Below are 23,514 nucleotides of genomic sequence, written 5' to 3' on the forward strand. Positions count from 1 at the left end.
CGCCAACTTGGAACCAGGCCCAGAGAGGGCGAGCGCCTCACTCAAGGTCATGCAGCAGACCAGGCAGCGGGGTCAGTGGGGGTCTGCGGGGCGGGGCGAGCCACCTCGCTGTCCCCTTGGCCTGCTTACTCATATGCTGGCTCAGCCCCTCCCACTGCAGACGCAGCTCACCGGGCCCCCCACGGTCCGGAACCGAGGGTGGTGGGACCTGCCCATGGTCACCAGCTCTCGAGTCCAGCCGTTTTCCTGCCCCCAACTTGACCCTCCTGACTGGGTGGCAGCTGAGGCCCTAGGAAGACAGAGAGATAAGGGGACAGGGGGTGGAGGCGGTGTCTGTCCTGCAGCTCTCAGCAGCAGGGCTGTCCCTGCCCTTCTGGGACTGAGATGCCTGGCAGGGGGAGGGAGCGCCTAGTAACCCAGCTGCCAGGGGATGAGGCCTGACCCCCATCATCCCCGAGGCTCCAGGACCTGGGTCAGTACCAGGGCATGTCCCTTCCTGCCCGTGGCTTCCTCTTGTGTGAAGTGAAGTGGGGGATGAGGATGCCCACCTCCCAGGCCGTTGCAAGGTCACATGACACAACAGGTGCAGGGCCGAAGGGCAGGGCCCGGCAGGGTGGGTGCTCAGTGACCACGGGAAGCTGGCAGGGGTCCGGCTGGGCTAAGCTGCAGTCCCTGCACGACCCTGACCAGGCTCTCAGCCCCTCTGGGCCTGGGGGGACCCATCCCCCAAACAGACGACACCAGTGCCTGCTCTCAGCGGTGACGGGGCTTCCTGCAGCCCAGGTGCGGTGCCGCGCGACCACCGTCCTCGCCTCCACGGCAAGTGCCGCGGCAGCGGGACACAGCTGCAGCCACCAGCAGCCGCCCGCCTGGGTGCCCCGGCCCCGGTACGCTGCGGGGTCCGCTGCCCATGGCGGGGCAGAGCCCTAATCACGTGGATACACCGAACAGGGCTCCCGGGCAGGCGCAGAAGACCACCTCCTGGGTGGTATGAGAGGCGCGAGCCCAACCACGCGGGGTGGGCACCACCGAGGCTGTGGGGGCCCGTCTGGACACTCAAGGCCCGGGGCTGCCCACCCTCCCTTCCGCTCCGTGGTCACGGAGCCTCTGGGCTGGGAGGGGAGGGCTCGTCTGCGTGGATGCCCAGGCCCTGTTCGTGTGTGACCCTCCCGTGATCCGGCGGGAGGGGGCAGACGGGGCCTGGAGAGAAACGGCCAGCAGACAGCAAATTCCCATCAGCTCCCCGGAACACCCCCACTTCTGGGCCCCACCCTGTTGGCCCGTTTCTGATTCCTGTTTATAGATGGGGCAACAAGGCCCCGAGGAGGGGGGACTGGGGACAGGCGAGGAGGGAGACCTGGGCCCTGGGGCATGGGGGAGGGCTGTGGGACTGTGCACGGTGGGCAGCCAGATGCCCCGCAGGAGGCCCGCACATCCGCTGTAGCTGTGCGGCTTCTCCCATCTGGGCTGGTTTCCCAGGCCCAGGCCCAGGCCCAGGCCATGGCGAGACTCCCACCCTGGCTGCTGACAGGCTTTTCTCTGAGCTGTCCCGCCTTTCAGGGCAGGAAGAAGGCAGACAGGCCTACGCAGCCTGGGGCTCCAGGACCAGGAGACCCAGGGCCATGGGGCACCGGCCTGTCCCCTGGATCAGGCCACACCTGAATGCCACATCAGGAAACAAAAAGGGGCAGAGCTTGATCCTAACCCTGGGTGTCACCAGTGACCACGGCGCCTTTGGAAAGACTCAGGCTCCCACCTGTGACTCATGGGGACAAAGTGTCAAGGGGACATGGTTAAAAAAGCTTGGGGTAAAAATGGGTGCGGTCCGTTTCCTCTGCTCTCTGCCAGTTGAGGAAAGCAATTGGAGAGGTCAAGGGATTGTCTGAGGTCACACGGCCAGCAAGTAGCACAGGAGAGTGAAGCCCAGATCCCTCTGACCCCAAAGCCACGACCCCAGTGCAGGCGGTGTGCCCTCACTCACAGCAAATCTGGCACATCAAGGGGCCGGACGCTCCGGACCCCAAGCACAATCCTGTCCCCATTTCACAGGTGGCAGCAACGGAGCTAAGCGGGGCAGGAAACACTCCCGACGCCAGCCCTGCACACAGGCCCGGCCCCAGGACCCCGGCCCCAAGGCAGGCAGTACAGCCTAGATGGAAGGAACAAGCTGACGTGCGCCCTCCAGGGAAGACGGGCCGAGGGAGCCTGGGGCGCACATGAGCGCTGGCTCAGGAGCAAAGCCACTTGAGCTGCTGATCCTCCAAGCGCTCTCCGGGGCTGGGTGAGGGTTTCCACCAGCCTGGGCGTCCCCACAGAGCCCCTCGGAGGGCCTGGACCCTCGCAGGAGGGACCGGAATTGGGAGAGGAAGCTGGAGGGGCCGGGGAGCTATGAGCTGAGGGCACACATGAAAACGGGGACTGGCCGTTGCAGGTTAAATACCAGATGTCACGTATGGCCTGGGATCTCTGGCCTCGTGGGGGGAAGCGGACACCATGGCTGAGCCAGGCTCTGGTTCCCGCAGGGCCACGACCTGCTGGAGCCCAGCGCCGGCTGCCGCCCTCGGACGGTGAACGCCTCTCCCAGCCTCCCAGCCCCATCTCCCGGCTGAGATGCCACCCCAGCCCGCGCCCGTCCTGCGGCCAAGCTCCCCGCATCACTGTTGTGTTGTTCATGTTACTGAGGGCCCGGCTCTGGAGCTGTGACCGTGACCAAGATGGATGGATGCCCGTTTCCCTGACGGTGAACGTTAGAGGAGAGGACGCTCCTGGGAACTGTCCCCAGCGGCCCCTGGGCCTCCCTGGTCCTACCGCCGCCTGGGGAAGCCTGCCGCCTCTCCGCTGGCCCTGGTGCCCTCTGCCGGCACCCAGCCCCCCGAGTGCCGGGCCGGGCAGCCTGTGCGCAGCCTGAGCCTCCCTGGACGGGGAGGCCTTCTCATTCCAGCCCAGAGGTTTTCAAAGGGCTTCGAGCCCAGAACGTCCTTCCTAAGAAGTTGCCCACAGACCCTGCACTCACAGTGGCCGGTGGCAGGGGCTGGCCTGGAGAGGGTTCCGGAGCTCAGACCCGAGAGCGCCTCTCAAGGCCCTCCCGCGGGGGGGGACACCTGTCCCCACACCTGCTGCCTGCCAGCCTCCCCTCTCTTGCCAGGCTCTGCCCGGTGGCTGCGTCACGCGGGGCAGCCCGAGCGTGGGGTGGAGCCGGCAGGCAGGCGAGGTTCCCGGAGCTGACGGCAGAGGGGGCTGGCAGGGCGGCACTGCGGCCGGTCCAACGTGGGCCATTGGGCGCCAGGCACGGTGCCTGCCACAGGGACCGGGCTGGGGAGGGCCCCCCGGGGGCACGCACTGGCTGGGGACCTGTGTTCCCGAGTCCCCTCACGCGTGCACTGGGGGCGACGCCATCGGCTGCCGGCCCCTCCCCACCTCCGCCGGCTTGCTGTGCCCTGAGCTGCTACCACGTCCAGCACCATGGAGTCCACGTGTGTATTTTACTGACTCCCAGCCTCTCCGCTAGAATGTCAGCCCCTTGGGCCAGGGTCACGTCAGCTGGCTGTGTCCTAAAAGCTCCTGGGCCCAGTGGACCCCCGCGAGCACCTGAGTCTGGAGGACGGCGGCCAGAGGCGGCACTGGGGCTGGACGCCCGGGCCCCGCTGACGAGCCACAGGCCTGGGAGAAGGGGCATCTGGTCCCGCTGGGCCGGGCGGGGGCCGGGCGGGGGGCGGGAGGGGGCAGTCCTCCTCCTCTCCGCTCTCACCTCCCCTGACCCCGGGTTGCACAGAGGCCCAGAGCCTCACCTCGGGCTCCAGCTTCCCATCTGCAAAGAGGTGGCGTGGGGGGTGGGCGAGGAGGAGGACATGCCGCCCTCTGGGCCTGGAGTCCACTGTGGATCAGCCCCACCAGACAGCTGGGTAACGGCCGGGCAGGGCGGGTGGCCCCCACGTTCTGGAGCCCTGGCCCTGCCCACCCCGTCTCCGCCCCCGCCAGCTGGTGCCGTGAACTTCTCCTCCTATCGCTGGGACATCGCTGGGGATTATTGATTTTTTGACACAGAACAACAGCCTGTCTTTATCAGGCTGAACCCTGGCCCCAGCTAATGGTGGAGCTGGGACCGCCTGGGGATAGCCAGCAGCGCAGCACGGGGCCCAGCCCCACACCAGGTTTCTGACGGCCCCTTCACCATCCCCACCCGGGTCAGAGCCTTGCCCCCCGTCCCACGGAGCCTGAGCACCACGGCTCCCCGGGCGCCTCAAAATGGGAGGCCTCGAGGTCTCTCCAGCCTGCTCAAAAAGCTTAAAAAACAAAAAGCGCCCTGGGTCTCTGGGCCTTAGCCTTCCCACCTGTGAAGTGGGCGGAGGGCCCCACCAGCCCCTGGCCCTGGCCCTTTGGGTCTTGGGAGACCCTGCGGACTGAGAACAGGGATGGGTGGGGGCCCCTGGCTCTCCCCAGCCCAGCCTGGTCCTGGAGGGTGGGCTGGAAGCAGGACCGGTGAGATAAGGTAAAGAAAACACCTCCTGTGCAAGTAGCTTATCAGGCTCCTATCAGCCTGGGCCTCCCGGACCCTGCCCTGTTTTTCCAGGAGCCAACGCCACCGAGGGCCCTTCCTTCCGGTCAGCCTCCAGCTCACCGCCTCTCAGCAGGCCGGCCGGCCCACCCTGCTCCCTGTGTCCCGGGGCCCCACCCTCCGGTCCCTCGGAGCCCTGTCTCTCTGCTGCGAATGGGCAGGAGGGGTGGGCGTGTGGGCAAGCGAGGGTCTGGGCGGAGGCCGGGTGGTCAAGGGGGTAAAGGGAGGGTGCCCCGCCCTGCCACTGCCAGGACCTCGGCGCTGCCCCCAGCCTCGGGCCAGTCTCGTCCTACCCCAGCCTGACAGGCGCCCACCCCCACCCGAGGGGCAGCGGCGGGCACTGAGGGTGGCCAACACCATCGAGAATGTCCTGACACTGCACCACCCCGCAGGACCGGCCCTTTAGGGAATAAGAAGCTCCTTCCAGAGAAGGTGACAGGCCCTGAACTCCTGTGGATCCTTTATGAGCACCCTGGCTGCTCCGCCCACAAAGGAGGCTGAGCCCGGGGAGGGCTATGTCTTGCCCAAGGTGCCACGGCTCTAACTGGCGCACTGGGCCCCAGGGCCCCTGAGGATGACCAGCATGAGGCCAGCCCCCGGGAACTGCTAAAGCCCCTCTCGTAAGCCGTGCGCGCTCACTGCACCGTGTGGAAGCAGCAGACACCTGCTCTCAGGGCACTGATGACTCAGTCCTCAAATCACCACGTGCCCTAATGGGTGGTTATTCTCCCCCTTCACAGACGAGGAGACCGAGGGTCAGAGGGGACCTGGCCACACAGTGCGATGGGGTGACTGAGTTCAAGCCCAGGCCCCCGACCCCTGTCCAGTGCTCCGTCCTTCTTCCTGCCCCTTCAGGGGCAGACAGGGAGGAATAATGCTTGGGCAGGGGCCTGGAAACAGGAGGCTTGGGGGACAGAGCGGGCCCAGGCTGGTCCCCACCCCAGACACAGCTCCCTCCCGCCCAGGAACCCCCAGGGCTCCCCCACTGGGCCCTCGATCGAGCACTGTGCCGCCACAGCCGGGCTCCACCGGGGTCTCTGCCTCGGGAGCTGGTGCTCTCTCTCACCCACCAAGGTGACTGCTCCTGCCCTCTGAGACCCAGCAAGGTCCCGGGCCTTCAGGGGCCGGGGTGGCAGAATTTTGGCTGAATTAGCAAGGGCCCAGGAACCAGGGAAGGTGGTGGGCGGCGGTGGGGCTGCACCAACGTCAGCCCCAGATCTGGGTGTTCGTGGGAAGACGCACGCACGGGCAAAGCAGCACGGGTATCTGCGTGCAATTTGCTTCTTTGAGAATCATTTCTCCCCTTTCTTGGAGAAATTGTGCCGACCGGAGCAGAAATAAGAAAATAAATGGCTTGCTATCTTCCACATGGCTGCAATGAGTATCCTCCCCAGCCCACGCCTGTCCGCGCTGAGATTAGTTTTCGGGGGTAAATTCCCAGAAGCCGAACTGCTGAGTCAAGGCAGGGGCATCTCAGCACCCTGAGGGGCTCGGGCAGCCTGGGGCTGGGGCAGTCCCAGCCTGAGCACCTGGATGTGTGTGAGCGCTCGCGGGGCTGGGGGTGGATGGCCTGGTGCCCCCTGCACCCAGCAGCTCCCAGCCCCACAGAGACCACGGGTGGACCTGGGACAGCCGGATGGATGCCAGGGCCATCTGCCCGAGGGACGGGGGCTGGGGCGTGCTGTGGGGGGATGGGGCTGAGGACGGGTGGCCACAGAGGCTCTGCCTGCAGGGGGAGGGGGTGGCCAAGGAGGCAGGACCCCTCCCCCCCAACACACAATAAGCCCCCGATAGCATCGCTCATTTCAGGCCCCGCTTGGCCCTTTCGGGCAGGATATGACCAGCCCTCAAGCCGATGGCGGCCCCTTTGTCCCATCTCCAGGGACCGATCTTATCGGCTGCATCCACCGCCGCAGTAATGGAAACATGCGGTGAGGAAATAAGAAGTTATGTGCGGAGATAGAGGCCTAATAACAAATAAATAAATAAATGAGGAGCCCAGTGCCGCATGGGGTGGGGGCTCAGGGGACAGCGTCAGATCAGGGGCCGGCCCGGGCGGCTCCCATCCTGGGTCTGGGAGACACTCTCAGCTCGCCCAGCCTCGGTCTCCTCACCTGTCAGGTGGGCCCGGCAGAGCCGCCCGCGCCCTGGGCTGCGGGGTGATCCCGTGACAGACGGAGCCCAACACCCGGGCGGTGGGCCCCGGACCCCGATACGCCCCAGCTGGGGCTGCGGGACCCCGCGCGTGCTTGGAGGGGGCCGCCGCGTCGCACACGCTGCCACCCCCCCTCCCCCCACTGCCCTGCCCGTCCGCCCCTGCGGTTCCTCCAGACAGCCTGAATGTCCTGTCCCCGTCCCACAGAAGAGCAGCCCGAGCCCAGAGAGGGGCGCCGTGGCCCCTAGGACCCCAGAGGCAGAGGTGACAGCTAGAAGCCAGGTCTGCCCCGGCGCCAGTGGCGGGGGCCCTGCCAGCCCGGAGAAGCGGGACGGTAACAGTGCTGGTGACGGTAACGGGCAAGGGTGACCGTACTGGCCCCAGTAACCGTGACCGCACAAGCCCTGCGGACAGCACCAGCAGCAGTGCCCGCCCTGGTCCCGGGAAGAGAACCCGCCCGCACTAGCAACGGCACCGACAAAGGCGACAGAGCAGAGTGGCCGTGACCACCTGCCGTGAAGGCCAGCCTGTCATCCCAGGTCCCCCCACGTGTGCGTCCGTGGGCTCTCTACCAGGGAGGCAATGGTAGGCAGGGGAGCTGACGTGCCCCAGGCCGCACGGCCGGGCCACGGTGAGTCTGAGCTTGGGCCCAGGAGGATGACTGGGAAGGAAACTTCCAGAAGGGGCAGCCATCTCCAGAGGCTCCCAGGTGGGGCTGGGCAGACCTGCACCCCCTGATGTCTGGGAGGCCCTGGTGGGGCAAAGGCGGACGCTCAGACGCCCAGCCTGGGGGGGCGGCCGGGGCAGGAAGCCGGTGGAGGGCGGAGGAGGAAGCTGGCTCGATTAGCGCCCACGGCCGCAGATAGCCACTCCCGGAAGGCGGTGAGGTCAGCGGGCAGCGCGGGGCAGGAGGCCAGGCATCGGCCCCCAGCCGCCGCCAGGACAGTGGGGACCCGGGCCGCGCTCTCCGCAGGGCAGCCCGCTCCCACTCAGCCTCGGCCGGCGGAGTCCAGGCCCGCCGAGGGGGGGCCCGGGAGAAGCCCGTGGGGCTGGGCTGGGAGGCGGGACTGTGGGCTCCAGCCCTGCTCAGTCGCCCCGAACCTCTCTGGGCTTCAGTGCTCACATCTGAAATGCGGTGAGCACAGCACTGGCTGCCACATTTCCGTCTCAGCCTTTTCACGGGTCCCGTGTCCACCCTTGAGCCCCTACAGTCCACTCACCATGTAGCCAGCAGCCCTCCCGCTGCCCCCAGGTCACCCCCCATGGTCTCACCACCGGGCCTTTGCGCTGGCCGTGCAGGCAGTTTTCGCAGGTGTCCGCGGGGCTGGCGCCCCCGCCCGCTGAGCTCTCGGCGCAAATCCCCGCGGGTGAGGGGCTCGCCACCCCCTGCACTTCTCAGTGCTTAGCCTCTGTGCCCCTGCTGACCGTTCTCTGCTTGGGCCGCGGCTCCAGGAGGGCAGCGGCTGGCTGCATCCCCAGGGTCTATGACAGGGACCAGCACACAGTAGGTGCTCAGTAAATGAAAACGCAAGTGAGCGAGCAGACGGGCTCCACGGCAGGGGAGTCTGGTGGGATGGCGGGTGAGTCTCGCTAAAGGGCGGCCCACTGACCACCTGCCCCCCTCATCGGTCCCGGCCCCCACCTGACCCCGAGGCCCAGGCCGTTGTCAGGGGCGGAGGCTGAAGTCAGAACGGGGCCGAAGGATGGCTGCCCGCTGGCCGGGCTGATGGTGCCGGGCGGTCAGCGCCTCCAGCGTGAAGAACTGCTGACCAGAGCGAGGGCACCGCCCAGGGCTGAGAGGTCAGCAGCCCGACCACGGGGGGGCTGTGGCCTCAGCATCCCCTCAGGGTAGAGGGAGCGGAGGCCCCTCTGCTCAGGGCCTTTCTGGGGTGCCGTGTGTGGCCTGGTGCCCGGGCCCCTGGTGCCCACTGGGCAGCGCGGGGCCTGGCATCCGTGCAGGCCAGGCCAGCCGCGAAGGAGAGGCCGCGGGCTCTCGGCCCCCACCTCGGCCCCGGCCTGGGAGCTCTGCCCCAAAGGGCCCTGCTCGGAGGGGTGGGCAGCTCTGAGCTTTGGTGGTGGATGCTGGCCAGGGGTTTGGGCCCCTACCCTGGCCTGGGGACTGATGCTCTGGGGAGGGGCTGGAGAGGGTGTCATGGAAGAGCTCAGGGCCCGGGGGACAGCGGGCAGCCGAGGTATCCGTCGGTCACCCTCGGCCCACGCTGGCCAAAGCCTGTAACCCCCGAACCCACTTCCAAGACAACCACCTACAGAATGGGATCCTCCCCTCTCTGCGCCCACCTCCTCCCTCCTCACCCCTGCATGCGTCCAGACCCAGCTGGGCCCACCCTGGCCTCAGGGCTCCCGCCTTTGCTGTGCCCTCCGCCTGGTACACTGTCCCCAGGCGGCAGCTGATTCCCCTCCCTCTTCTGGTCTTTGCCCAAACGTGGCTCAGGACACCCTACTCAGAACTGCCCCTTCCTTTATTCCGAGCCTCCCCTCCTCGGACATGGGACATTTTGACTTCTTTATTATTTAGTCTCCGTCTCCCTGATGAGAACAGCAGCTCTCTGGAGGCCTGGACTCTGCTGGCACCGGGCTGGCGCTTAAAACGCAAGTGTTTATCGAGTGAATAAACGACCTCCTTCTCTTGCCCGCTCCTGGGCTGGACACCCCACACTCCTTTGTCTCAACGGCCCGTGTTACCACACAACACACCTGCCACTTCTGCCAGCACCTGGTAGGTGCTCAGTAAACACCTGGGAAGGAAGGCCGACTGCGGGCACACACAACCCCTCCTTAGGGCCCCCCCAGCTCCTGGAGTCTTGGTCTGCTCAGCTGTCGGGGTGGGGTGTCAGGACGGGCGGAGGGCCCACTGCGGGTTTTCAGGGAACGTGGCCCTCGGGGGACATCTGGGCTGGACCCCCTTCCCTGGGATACCGAGGAGAGGTGGCTCCTGACACAGCTGCTGGGTCTGGCCTCTGGAGCTGACCCCAGGCTGAACCCTGCCATCCACCATCGCCCCCTCCTGTGCCCCTCACCGCCCCCGCCCGCTAATCTAAGATAAATAGGCCGCAATGCCAGGCCCGGTGATAACACAAAATAGCTGAAATGATTTTTCCCACCCACACATGCTGAGCTGGCGGGAGGGGACGCGCGGCCAAGCCGTATCGGCCCATCTCCCCAGCTGTCCATCAGGACAGGCCGTCCTGCCTCAGCTGCCCGCCCACTGCCCGATAACAAACCTTGAGGTTTGCATAGAAACTCCAGGCGGCGAGATTAGTTAACCGAGCGCAGCCCAGATAGCCAGCCCATCGCCCTTGCTCACGTTCCCGGCGTGAGGATTCCCAGCCTCCAGCAGGCCCTCGGAACCCCGGCGCGGGGGTGGGAGTGGGGGGGTGGTGGGGGGTGGAGCGGGCTCCAGTCCCCAGGCAGGAAACGGCACAGATGCATCCTCTGGCCCCTCCCACCAGCTGCCCCCCTCCCCGGGCTCCCGGAGGTGCTCGCCCACTAACCCACTCTCCGCACGGCAGCTGACCGAACGTCCCACTTAACACCCCACCCCCCATTTTACAGCCAAGAAAACGGAGGCGTCTCCCTATGGTCTATGGCGTTGAGCCCAAACCCTGACCCATTTGTGCCCTGTCCCACCTCTCCTCAGCCCTGTTCCAGCCTCTAATGCTCTAGCCACGCCCATGCCGTCCAAACCTCAGGGTCTTTGCACGTGCCAGCTCCTTGCCTGAACACCCTCGGCCCACTCCAATTTATCCTTGGGGGTGGGGAGGCCCACCTATGGTGCTGTCTTGGCCCGACCACCTGGCTGTCCCCTCTGCTGACGTGCAGTGAGTGGGGACATGGCCAGCCTTCCCATCTCTGCCTCTAGGGCCTGGGATGAAGCTGAGGGCAAAAAAAGGTGACACCTAGGGCTTCCCTGGTGGTGCACTGGTTAAGACTCCGCCGGCCAATGCAGGGGACACGGGTTCGAGCCCTGGTCTGGGAAGATCCCACATGCTGTGGAGCAACTAAGCCCGTGCGCCGCAACTACTGAGCCTGCGCTCTAGAGCCCGTGAGCCACAACCACTGAGACCGCGTGCTACAACTACTGAAGCCCACGCGCCTAGAGCCCGTGCTCCACAACAAGAGAAGCCACCGCAATGAGAAGCCCACACACCGCAACGAAGAGTAGCCCCCGCTCGCCGCAACTAGAGAACGCCCGCGTGCAGCAACGAAGACCCAACACAGCCAAAAATAAATAAATAAAATAAATAAATAAAATTAAAAAAAAAAAAAAGGTGACACCTGATGCTCAGTCAGTTGAAATTTGTTCTGTAAACAGTGGTCACCAGGAAAGAGTTCCAGGCCCTGAGACACTTACAGGTGAAGGGGACCCCGGTCCTGGGGCTCTGATCACACAGCCAGGTCACAGGACTGGCCACCCTCTTCTTTCTTGGACCCGTGGAGCCCAGGCCACTTGACTAGCCCCCAGAGCTGGTGGGGAGCCCCTGTGGGCCCCCTGGGTTCATCACCTTGTTCCCCAGCTATGCACGGCACCCCCAGTGGACAGCCCTGAACTCAGGATGTCTGAACCACGTTGCCTCCCAGGCAAGCTGTCAGAGAACTGGATGGACATGTGCTCGTTCTCACCTCCCCTGTGCGGGACACGGTGTGGGGGGTGGGGAGGGCAGAGGAGTGACACCTGCTTGGTCCACTCCAGGCAAGTCCCTGGGTGGAGGGGACCCCCCACGAGGTCTGGCTGCAGAGGAGGCTCCCGGACCCCTGGGGCCCCAAACCCAGGCCCAGCGCCCACTCACTGCCCTCCCTCCGTTTTCTCATGACCCGGCCAGGAGCCTGAGGTCATGGTGACTGCCACTGGACAGAGGCTCCGAAGGGGGTCATGAGGTAGGTGACAGGCTCAGGACCCCACAGTCGGAAGGGACCCTCAGGGCTCTCCGCCCTTGTGGGGGCTGCCTGTCTGCCCGACCCTCTGCTTTTTCTGGATGTTAAGTGTGGAGACAGAGGGGGCAGCGGGTCACTGGGGGCCGCGCACCCTGATGGGCAGAGGGCACCGGGGACCACAGAGCTAAGGCAGTGGCAGCTACCCTGCCAGATGCGCTTTGGGGATTTCAGATTATAGCTCTCAGCCATCTGCATATCAGAATTTTAAACAGCCAGCCCCTCGAGCGAACAAGGTCATTTCAAAGATAAAAATACCCAGCTCTCCGGGTCCCTGCTGCCCAACCCCTCTCCCTTCACACTCCAGCCAGCGGCTCAAGGGAAGATGAGGGCAGGGCCAGGCAGGGCCAGGCAGGGCAGCCCCCTGCCCACGGCGGGCTGTAACTGTCCCCCACAGACCCTCAGCCGGGGGTGGGTCCCCTGCTCTGCTCTCATCCACTTTCCCCTGAGGCAACCCCAAGGGACCCCCATCTCCCTCGGGACCAGACCCCCCCGCCCACCTGGCACCCTGCTCAGTCCCCCGGGAGCCTGGTGTGGGCTGTGCCTCTGCCTGGCACTCTCCGCTCCCACGTCCACGCGGACCTCCTGGCCTCAGCGCCTTCGTGCCCTCAGGCCCCTCTGGGTCACCTTTCTGTCTAGGACCCCTGCCTTCCCACCCAGACCACGGTTGGCTCGCTGGTGGCGTCTGAGCTCCATGAGGACGCAGGACGCCCCGGCCTCTCACGAGTCAGCGGGCGTTTACCCTGCACCACGCAGCGTGGCCTCCGCTCCAGCCTCGTGACGGCTGCTGCCCCCGCGGCTCAGAGGAGGGAGGTGACATCCCCGAGGCCAAGCGGTCTCAGACCCAGCCTGGATCCCGGCTTCCTGACGGTCAGTGGGGACCCCTGGGCCGAGGTGCCCATCACCAGTAGGGGCACGAGAGGCGGCTCCCCACTTCCCCGCTCCGTGGCCACGTGCTCGGCTGGCCGAGGGGGTGTGGTGCCGTTCTGCTCGACAGCGGAATTCTGGTCTCAGAGAGCAGCTTCTCCCTGGAACCTGCCTACACGTCCCCTCCCCTACCCAGAGGCACCCGGGCCACCAGGGCGAGATGACGGCACTGAGTGGGGAGCTGCTCTGCCCTGCGTCCCATTTGTACAGATGAGGAAACTGAGGCCCAGAGAGGTCAAGTAACCAGCCCACAGTCGCTCAGCAAAGCTGGACCCCGGCCCAGGCAGGCAGGAAGGCTCCGGCCTCTCAGCACTGCTGGGGTGGGGGTGGTCCCCCCTTGAAGCAGCCACACTTGAGAACTAGCTGCCGGCAGCTAGTGACCTGATGACGGTCACAACGTCCGAAAGTGAACACGACACTCTGACCACATCCCAGCCTGGGTCTGGAGCTCTGGGGTCGCCGGGTCACAGGTGGGAGGAGGGAGCTAGCGTGGGGACACTAACAAGGCCAGGAGAGAACAGGCCCCTTGCACACCCGCACTCTCGTGTGTACAAAGCCCTCAAGGGTCCAGGACCTCGCTGTGTCTGCAGCGCGTGTCGAGAGCCCCCTGGGAGGACGGGGCTGGGAGGCCTCCCTCCTGCCTGGTGCCGTGTACTATCTCCTGGGGGTCTCTGTGGCCACCTGCTCGGGGCCTTGACTGCTGCAGGCAGGGCGGCCGCGCTGCACCCACCATGCAGCTGGAGAGAGGCACTGAGACCCAGCCTCTCTGCCGGGCTGATGTCACCTGCCCTTGGGACCCTGCAGTCTCAGCACCCTCCCTGGGCGATGGGTCTGACCTGCAAGCCAAGTCTTGGTCAGCAGACAGTGGCCAGAAAGGCGAGATGGGGGCGACCACCTGCATGGGCCGCACCAGGTGTGTGCGAGCCCCAGCCTCCAGGGCCCACCCTCACGCAGCTCACGTGGGAAACCGGGGCTTGGGGCCCGGTCACTCCTCAAAGCCAGACAGCACAGGGTGCGCTGCGGTCCAGACCAGCTCGCCATCCCAGAGGGAAAGGCGGGGGTGCCCCCAGGCACAAGCCGGGTCCCCAGGGCTGCACTTTTCCCCACGGGGGACGGGGCAGGAGGGGCAACTGGAGATCTAAAGACAGACTCAGACGGCGGGGTGGGGGGAGACACGAAGGGGCGGGGCACAGAGGGACAGCGAGGGGAGAGGGGCCGGGGAACCTCGCAGGGCACCGGGACCTGCAGCGAAGGCCCCACTGGACACCCCTGTCCCCCGGCCGGTCCCTGGGCTGGGCACTGCCCTTGGGGACAGCGACCCAGGCAAGCCTGCCACCCTATCGCCAGCACGGCGGCCCCTGTGAGATAAGAGCCCACGGGGCCTCTCTGGCTTCCCGGCCGGGCGATAAGCGTGGCCTGTTCAGGGTCTGATAGGGGGCGGCCACCACGGCGGTTGGCCGGAGGCCGCTTATCGGCCCATCGCTGCCCACTGCACAGAAATTCCTATCTGTGGGGGCCGATAGGGAGCCCCCCAGCCCCCGAGGATGCAAATAGCGCAGGAAGCTCCCGGGTGCACCCACCCAAGCCACGGCCCCCACGGCCACCCCGGGGCCAGGTTCCAATCTCCAGGGGCCTCTGCCTTCCCGTCTGTAAAACGGGGATGGTGATACTAAGTCCGAAGGGTGGGCGGGGACCGACCGGAGGACAGCTGAGGCTGGCGTCTACACACTTGCCGCCCGAGCTCCGGAGCCAGGCGGTGGGTCTGCATCCTGGCTGTGCCACTTCCCGGGTGGTGATGTAGACAGGCCCCTTAGTTGCTCTGTGCCTGGATCTCTCCATAAAGGGGAGGGTCGCCTCACCCCTGCCTCGAGGGGCTGGTGTGAGGACTGCCTCGCACATTCCGCCCCACGGTCACCCTGTCCAGCAGCTGCTCTCTCAGCCCCCCGCCTGCCCAGTGGCCGATCAGGGCCCACAGGCACCCAGGCGGTCCCTGGAATGTGCGAGCCATGGGCCGAGGCAGTGCTGAGCCAGCGTCTCTGGGTGCTTCATTGTTACCCTGTCCTAGAGCTGGGGAAACTGAGGGGGCAGAGTGGTCTGACCGCGGGCCCCAACCCCACAGCACTGTCCCGTGTGCGTGGAACGGCCCAGCCCCGGCAGGTGGGTATCTGGCTCAGCTGTGCCCGACCGGGCTGTGAGGGCCTCGTACACACATGACCTGCCCCTGGCCAGGTGCTCCTTGTGAGGAGAGGACATCCCTGCCAGGGCCCTTGGGGCCCCTCCCGTGCCTGTCACTGAGTCACTGAAGTGGGGTGGGGGGCGGCCGAGTCCATCCGGAACGGCAGCGGTGTCCCTGTGCTAAGCCCCAGTGCCATCCTGGGGCAGCAGAGGGGACCCCCCCCAGCCTGTCTGACCCAGGATGCTCCTCTCCCAGGCAGCACCATGGCCCATCCAGGTGGGAGACGCCGGCAGTAGACTGTTTCCCTGTGGTCCGGGGTCACCATCTAAGTTGTGCCCCCAGGCCCATCCCTCCCTCTCTGGGCCTCAGACACCTACCTACTGTAGGAAGGTGTGTGTTAAATCAGCAGGGGGACCGGAAGGCACACATGCCACCTCATCTACTTGGTGCCATGCAGACATCACTAATCGATCCCAGCACTCTTTCCTTGACACCTTGGGATCCCGATGAAGGGTCCACATGGCCACTCGAATTGAACCTGGCAGACCATCTCTGACACCCCTGGGAGACCATGGGGGTCCTCTCTGCCCTGGTGAGGTCTCCCTGACCCCCACAAGATGAGGCCCTTGCCATGTGCCTCCTCTCCACTGGCCACTGACTGCACTTGCGTCATCCCAGCTCTCTGAGGACCCTGTTTGCTCAGAGCTGTACGTCGGGTACACAGCAGGTGCTCGATATGTGCTTGCTACGTGCACGTGCGCCTGGCCCGAGTGTGCAACCTCCGTTCTCTCCCTCTCTTCCCGAGGACCACACCCTCCCTCCTTCACCCAGCAGCTCCCAGGACCCCTCCGAGCTGCCCCGGTTCCCCTGAGCCGCGTCAGTTGTACTTAGGAATCACGGCAACAGCCGACACGCCCAGCCTGCCCTATACTCATGCATCGGTGGAAGTGGGGAGCCACGGGCAGAACACATCTGGTGGGCCCTCCGAGGTCAGAATTCCAGCTACAAGTGGGGGTGGGGCAGTGCTGGGAGCACGAAACCGCCTTCAAAGACACTCCTGACCCAGGACCCGGCGGCTTGGAACGGCTTCCTGCCCCCTGCCACGTGCGGCAGCCACCCCAGGGGTGGGTCCTCTCCACCCACACAGACCTGAGCCCCTAGCTGGGCTGGGAAGGCCCAGGCACTTGGGCCGCTCCAGACTCGCATTTCCACCTCCAGGGAAGCCGCTGGCCCACAGGCCGGCTGGACTTTGCAACAGACAGACCTGGGCCTGGTGCTTCCCCACCCATCTCCTTGGCCAGTGGGCCGGGCCTGTCGCACCCGCACGGTCAGGGTGGCCAGCTCCCAGGACCCCCAGAAGGCTGGGCCCCAGGGCTGCCCTGGAGAGACAATGCCGCCAGACCCCGGTCACAGGCGCGCTTACCTGGCCCGCTCCAGGGGCTGCTGGCCTCCTCCTTCTCCAGCCTCGTCTCTGGCTCCGGACCCTCCGTCTCCTCGGAGCCTCCTGGGGACGTGGGGGGTGGTGGTAGCGGTGGGGGTGGAGGAGTAGCATCTGCAGGAAGGAAAACACCAGAAGGTTCTACTGAGCCTCAGGGCACCGAGTTGCCCGTCCACCCCAGCCTGTGGCCGGGAGGGATACTGAGGCCCAGGTGGGTAAGCACGTGGCACAGTTCCCGCCACCACCCTCCCCCCACCAGCTTGTTCTCAGGGGGCGCCGTCAGACATCTCAGTTTCTCCTCCTTCATTTTTGGCCTTTAAAACCCCTCAGCCCCTTATTAATTGCGGCAGCAATAGCTGCCCTCCCAGCTGCTGTTAATGATTAGAGCGTGGACGGCCTACCAGCACGCCCAGGCCAGCGGGCACACGCGTGGCCCGGCTCCCTGGTCTCCTCGGCAGGCAGCTGGGGGCTCCTCCGCCAAGCCCCGCACCCAATTCCAGCCCAAAGGGCATATTTGCCTTCCCTGCTGGGCCTGATAACCACCGCGGCCCCCAATCGATGAGCGCCCATAAAAGCCCCCCCTTGGTGACGTCACACGCCCGGCAGATTATTAATACCCGCGATAAGGGCCGTGATTAACATCGAATAAATCAATCACACGGTATAAAAGTTCTATTATTTTTGGCTATAAATCAACACGGCTGGCATCCGAGCTCCAGCCACTGCGCGGGAGCTGCACTGGGCCCGCCCGACAGGCAGACATTGCTCCTGCTGTCTTATCGCGCCCATCAGCATGTTATCACTGAGGCCTGTGCCAGGTGCAACCCCGGCTGTTTTTTTCCAGCTCCTCCCCAGTCCCGCCCCCGCCCCCACCCCGTGCAGCCCGGCTCCCAGATCAGATAAGGGGCCCGGCTCCCCGGGGCAAAGTCCACCAGTCACCAGCCGCTAGCCCTTTGGAGAGCGTGGCCCCCATTAGCACGCAGCACCCGATGGTGATGGGGGGCCCCTCGCCGCTCCCTGGGCCCTCGGAGGGGCTGGTGCCCAGTTACAGGTGCGGAAACCAAGGCTCAGAAAGGGCAGGAGCCCGGGCCGGGATAGGCTGGGGTGAGCGCTGGCCGCAGCACTAAACAATTGATGGTGATGGTGAAGGCAGAGACAGTAACAGCTGTGAACGTGAGCGCCAGAGGCCAGGCCCTGAGCCTCCACCCCGCCCGCTGCCCCAGGGGAGCCGCGGGTGACGGGAGCCCCTGCCCTGGTTTCAAGTCCTGCTGGCTTAGCCTCCTTCTCACTGCACAGCCCCAGTGACCCCAATGGATTGCCGCTGGGGAAAGGGACACAGGCCGGCAGGTCTCAGAGGATGAGGCTTATTGGGGGCTTGTGGTCATCCGGGGGAGACTCTGACTCTCTGACACTGGCACATTCTGGGGATGGGGGTCCACAGTGAGAAGGAGCCCCCCACCGTCTCTCTAGGATCTCCACCCCCCAGTCCCAGCCCTGCAGGGCTCCCCTCCTGTCCCCTCTCTGTCCCACCCCAGGGCCTTTGCACGTGCAGGTGTGTGTAGCACAGGCAACTCCACGTGTCCTGCAGGTTTCTGCTCACTGCCACACCCACCCCATCTCGCCTTCCTTCCCAGTCACAACACCCACTTACCACCCTCTAAAATGGCCCAATTTATGGCTATGTCTCTCCCATGGGACTATGGTCTGGGGGTAACTCAGCCCCTGTGCACAGGGCTTCGTGGTACGGAACACGGATGTGAGTGAGATTGCTGTCCACGGCCGGCAGGGTGGAGGGGGGCGCGGGGAGCGGGGCTCAGAGCAGGGGACAGGGCAGAGCCCACCCCCCCAATCCTCCCTCCGCTAACCCCCAGCCTCAGCTCCCTCTTCTGGAAAACACGGGTGAGGGCACTGACCTCCCCCAGGGCCTCCACCGCAGTGAGGCCCATCCTCTTGGGGGTCTTTGGGGGTCTCTGAGGGCACAGCTGGCCTGAGAGGATGGCCCGGCTTTGAGGCCCCTCCAGGGACCCGGACAGAGGAGGCCTCCTAGTGTCAGGTTAATTCACCCCTGGGTGTGTGTGTGGGAGTCTCTCCTTCCAAGTCCTGTTCTCAGCTTCAGAAAAGTGCCCCCAAAACCCTGGGGAAACTGCCAGGAGGGCCCCAGGAGAGGTTCCAGGTGCCCAGGGTGGGGCGGGGTGGGGTGCAGGCAGAGGGGACAGGGAGAACCAACCTGAATCCAGACTGAGGGTCGGATCCTGCTCAGGTGCTCACAGGCTGTGGGACCCTGGGCAAGTCACTTAACCTCTCTGGGCCTCATTCCCCCGTCTGTAAAACGGGGTGTTTTGCCTTAACAGGAGAACCTGCTCGGTACCGAGCCCCACGTGTGCTGAGGCAGGCAACCCCGTTTCATCGAGGGTACACGGAGGCCGGGGGGGGTGTGGCTTTCCCCAGGTCACTCAGTGCCCATATGACCCCCTGCCTCACCCTGGCCTAGACCTTCCCCACTGGGGCCTTGCTCTGCCCATCTCTGCCACGAGGGCTGGGCTTTCCAGACCCTCTGCAGGTGTGTGCATCTCCTCTTCCCAGACCAGCCCCTCCACACCGGCCTCTCCCAGCCCCAGCGGGCACGGGCAGCCCACAGACACCTCTCGGTGCAACGCCCATTTCGCAGGTGTGAAAACTTGAGTCCTCAGTGGGAACTGGCTCCTGTGAATTTGCAGCGAGGATGGGGACGTGGGGAAGGGCGCCAGGATGCCAGGGCCCAGCCTGCCACGTCCACCGCCCGACTCACCTGGGCTGGAAGGGCTCGGGGGCTCGGGCTCCAGTGCTGTGGCCTCCTGCTCCGGGAGGCTGGTGTCCGCGGCCTGGGCCTCTTCTCTGGCCTCCATGTCTCTGAGGGAACCTGCAGACACAGCCCCAGGGGAGTCGTGAGGCGCTGCCCCCCACGGTGCCCACAACTGGCGTCCTGACCCCCCCAGCACAGACACAGCCCCAGGGCCAGGCGCAGCGGGGTCCGAGCAGGGTCTCGGCCCCCCAGGCGGTCAGAGGCCTCGAGGGAGCGGCCGTCAGCACGGGGGCTCCCCCCAGGCCCCCATGATTAGATGTGCGAACCCCACCCTTGTACCCACCCCAAGCCCGGCACCAATGCCTGGGGGCCACCCGGCCTCCTGCTCACCTCGCCTGCCCTGCAGCCTCTGCCGACCCCACAGGCCACTCTTGCCAGGACGCTGGCCCCGGGCAGCCCGACCCCTCCCCTCTCCTCTGCTCCAGGCGTGAGTGAGCGCAGCGAGCGCAGCGCAGCGCTGGCGTCTTCTGGGCGGGGCCTCTGGGGGCTGCCGAAATGCAGGCGCACGAAATGCAGGCGCATGCTCTGCGGCGTCCCAGGGTCCTGGTGCACATCCACAACCCCCGAAGGTAAACATCTCCCGGGGCTCTGCACACCTGCCCCCTGTGCCTGGGACCCCTCCTCCAGGAAGCCCCCACACTCAGGTTCTGAGGTCTGGGAATGTGCAGAGGGCGGGCCCCAGTGCCTGGCACACAGGAAGTGTTCATCAACCTGATTAAGGGGGGCGGTAAATGGCTGATGGGACACAGGTGGGTGTACAGGCGTCTGCAGTCCGGCCTCCGGGGCCCACCAATCCTCCCACAAGCCTCACGCAGGGGGTGCCCCATGGAGCCCTCCGTACAGGTGGGAAGGCAGACTGACTCCCCAGACCACCTAGGAGGGTGGCGAAGCCAGACCCACCAGCATGTCCCCGAGTGCAGGCCAGGGTGGCAACCTGTGCCCCCGAGGTCAAAGGGGTAGTGCCAGTGCGGTGGGCAGAGAGAACAGCGGAGAACAGCTGTCCCTCTTCACCCTGCTCTGTGAATCTCCCACAGGCCCCCTCCACCCCGTCTCAGCTGGGCCCTGGGGCCCGAGACCGGTGCCCGGGCAGCGCTGCCCCCTGCCCCATCACCTTCCCCAGCTCCTCCTCTGCAGACACCTTCCCGCCCCGCCCCGCCCCCCCCCCCCCCCCCCCGCCCAGCTGCACCCTCTGGATTCTAGCTCCGGCCCCACAGACCCACGGGCCCTGTGCTCCCCGGGACCCCTCAGAGCTGTAACAATAGCAGGCGGGCAGGCGTTCACTTCCCGTCGCTTCCCGTGGCCAAGGCCGGGCTCAGACCACACAGAACCAGCCCTGGGCTAAGCCTCACGGTCTCTCATCAACGCACCCACACGGTGGGCTCTGTGGCGGGCTGGGCACACCCCAGACTCGTGCCTCTGGGACAGGTGGGAGGCCTGACCCCCCATGACCTCCCCTGGCAGACGCCAGGGCAGAAAAGCAGAGGCTCCCCGGCCCGTGGGGTTGGCCCCCCAGCCTGCACTGCCGGTTGCCCGGGCGGGCAGCTCGCAGGCCTGCTTGCCTAACTCTTTCTAGAAGCCCAGGTGCTTCTGCAGCTCATTCAGAGCTGGAGATGGTGCCCCAGAGCTGTGGTCCCTCCTGCCGACGCCGTGGGACATCAGGGGCTCAGTGGCCAGCTCTGGAGAATGGGTGTGAAGCCCCTGCTTTCAGGGACTGCTGGGACCAGAGCCCTGCGGCCGGGCGATGCCGGGCACACGCCTCTCCCCGTGACTCTCCCGCCCAGGTGGGCCTCAGCCACCCAGGGAGGCCCTGAGCTCCTGGCGGCTCCATTTATGGGAGAACAAAGGCACCCGCTCCACACAAAGCGTGACAGGAGCGTGAAGAAAGAGGCTGCCGGCTGCAGCAATTTATCCTGCCGCTAATTCATTCCAGCACAATTAACACTCTGATAACACAGGAGACAATCGCCAACCAGCAAATGGCTCCAGGCCCAAGGCGGGATGTGACGGCATGTGATGCTGCGAATCCTGCCCCAAGTCTGCCTCGGAGCCACCGCTGGAGCCCCCCGACACCCCCGGGGCCACCTGTGCACCTGGGTCTCCACTCCACCTGGGAGGAAGCTTTCTCCACTGGCTGGGGTGAGACGCTGCTGCTTCCCGGGGTGCCCTGGGCTAGGAAGGACCCTGCTCGACCCCCGTGGGGCCCTTTATGGTCAGACACCCCAACTGCTGAGCCAGGCCAACCCACGGCCAGGCAGGCGGTGTCCTTGCTGTGTGACTTCAGGCAAGTCACTCCACCTCCCTGTGCTTGGAAAGCACAACAGCTCTGACCCCGCAGGACGAAACTCGGTTTCACCTGTGTGGAGCCTTGGTCAGCGCCTGGCACGTAGTTAAGTGCGCAGGGAACACCACCCGTCACCAGCATCAGTTGCTTCCACCCAGCACCCAGCAGGGTGTTGCTATTATTAAGCACCGCCTGTATGTGAGTCCTGTGCTCAGCATTCTACAAATGTCTTCCCTTAAGCCCCCTGCCCACCTCGTAGCCCAGGGGTGGAGGGCAGTGGGGCAGGTGTGTGCAGGGAGGGGCCAGCAAGAGGCAGGCCCTGATGCCAGGCATGATGGGTGAGTGCCTGGGAGTCTTCCGACATCCCAGAGGTGAGGCTGAGTCATGCCCACTTCGCAGATTAGTCAACGGAGGCCCAGCAAGTTGGACGGACCTGCCTGTGGCCCTTGGCAGGAGCCCGACTCCCCGAACACACCACCCACGTGGACGCTGCTGAGGCCACAGCCCTTCTCTGCTCCAGGTGCGGCCCCACGCCTCCCCCGCCCTGCCGATGACCTGGGGTGAGGGTGACACTGGCCCCACTGCCCGGCGGGATGGAGAGGCCTGGGCCCAAGGCCGAGCACCTGTCTGGGGGCGTCCACGGGTGATGACGGTGGTCACCAGCACTGGGCACGGCCCCCGCTGCCCGAAGCCCCTCAGTTATCACGGCGAGCAGACGCCCCGCAAGCCGATCCGTCTCCTGCTCATTAAGCCGGACGCCGAAATGGAAATGAAAACATAATAGCTATTTGATTGGGGGTGAGATATTTTGCATATTGGCTTGGCGCTGATAGCGGAATTTCATCAACTCCCTTTTTTCATGCTTTAAAACTGAATTACGGAGACAGGCTCTGTGCAGCGGGATGATCCCAACTCCCTTCCGAGGCCCAGGCTGCCGATGATTGATGGCCCTCCCGGCTTTGATGTGGAGGCAGCTGGGGGTCCTTTTGATGAGGGGTCCTTTCGATGACTACCCCAAAGAAAGCCGGAGCTGGCAGCTGAGGAGGACAAAATCGCCCGATGTGGCTCTGGGGTGAGCCTGCCAGGTGGGGTGCAGAGCGGGGTGGCTCAGGGCACTGGACAGGGAGTCTGGAGGCCCCAGCCGAACCCCCGCTGGCCCCTGTAAACTGTGCCCGTCCCCCAGGCCACTGGAAACATTATGAGAAACAACCAGAGCAAAGCCCCATGAGCCTCCACCTGGACTCCGCGCTTGACCTCAGGCGTGGGTCTTTCCTGAGGCCCCGCTAAGTGGCTGCCATTACACAGCCATTTATGCTTCTGTGGGGAGATCCTTTGTGTTCCCAACTCACAGAGGAGGAAGGAGAGGTGGGGGCACCTGCCAGGCCGCCTTCTGTGTCAGGGCCGGAGCATGAACGCAGGCCCGATGGCCTGGGGGTGGGGTGGACACTGGTGGGCACGCGGCCCTGCTCGTCCCCCGACATCCCCACCTGCACAGCCTGGGGTGCGGTGGACCTGAGCGCCCACGGCCTCCTTCTCAACTGCCGTTCACTCCTGTGTTCTTCATTCACTCATGAAACCTCCCCTGAGTCCATCTCCCCGCACAAGGTCCTGGGGACCCTGCAGCAGCCAACACGTACCCCCCAGGAAAGAAACGTGAAAAATGCAAGTGTGGCCATTGCCACCAAGGAGAGGTGGAGTGACAGTCACGGAAGGCTTCCTGGAGGAGGTGACGAGTGAGTGGTGATCTGGGATGGGACAGGAGGCTGCCTGTGGGCGGGGCTGGGGAAGAGCACTCCAGGCAGAAGGAAGAGCAGGACGCTGGGGCCTGTGGCCTTGTGCAGGCCACGCCTCCCCGAGCCCAGCTTCCTCACGGAAAGCTGTGGGTTACAGCAGCCTCGAGTCATGGGCTGCGGTCAGGGTTCAGCAATGTGGTGCTAGTGGGTGCCGAGCACACACTTGGGGTTATTATTACAACTGTTGTTATTGTTTCAACTCTCCAGGCAGGTGCCACACCTGCCCCTCTGGGGGTGGGATGGGGGGCGGGGCATGGATAGGGGCGTGGTGACCAAGGGGCACGGCTGGAGGGAGGGGAATGAGGGGCTGGGGCCTGGGGAGGGCAGTGTGGGTGGAAGAGAAAGACCTCCCCCTTGGCCGGTGGAAGGCCCAGCCTCCTGTCCCGCTGGCCCTGGT

General features: G+C 65.4%; 1 protein-coding gene across 1 annotated transcript in view; it reads right to left on the reverse strand.

The window, feature by feature from the left end:
- Positions 1–23,514, reverse strand: part of ZFPM1 (zinc finger protein, FOG family member 1) — a 68,537-nt gene that overhangs the window by 23,044 nt on the left and 21,979 nt on the right. Inside the window, exons 2-3 of the mRNA XM_068529145.1 lie at positions 18,990–19,100; positions 16,187–16,315 (exon numbers count right to left, since the gene is read on the reverse strand). Coding sequence (XP_068385246.1) covers positions 16,187–16,315; positions 18,990–19,100 — 240 coding nt within the window. The remainder of the gene's footprint in view (positions 1–16,186; positions 16,316–18,989; positions 19,101–23,514) is intronic.

The sequence above is a fragment of the Eschrichtius robustus genome, chromosome 19 (assembly GCF_028021215.1).
Source record: "Eschrichtius robustus isolate mEscRob2 chromosome 19, mEscRob2.pri, whole genome shotgun sequence".
NCBI lineage: Eukaryota > Metazoa > Chordata > Mammalia > Artiodactyla > Eschrichtiidae > Eschrichtius > Eschrichtius robustus.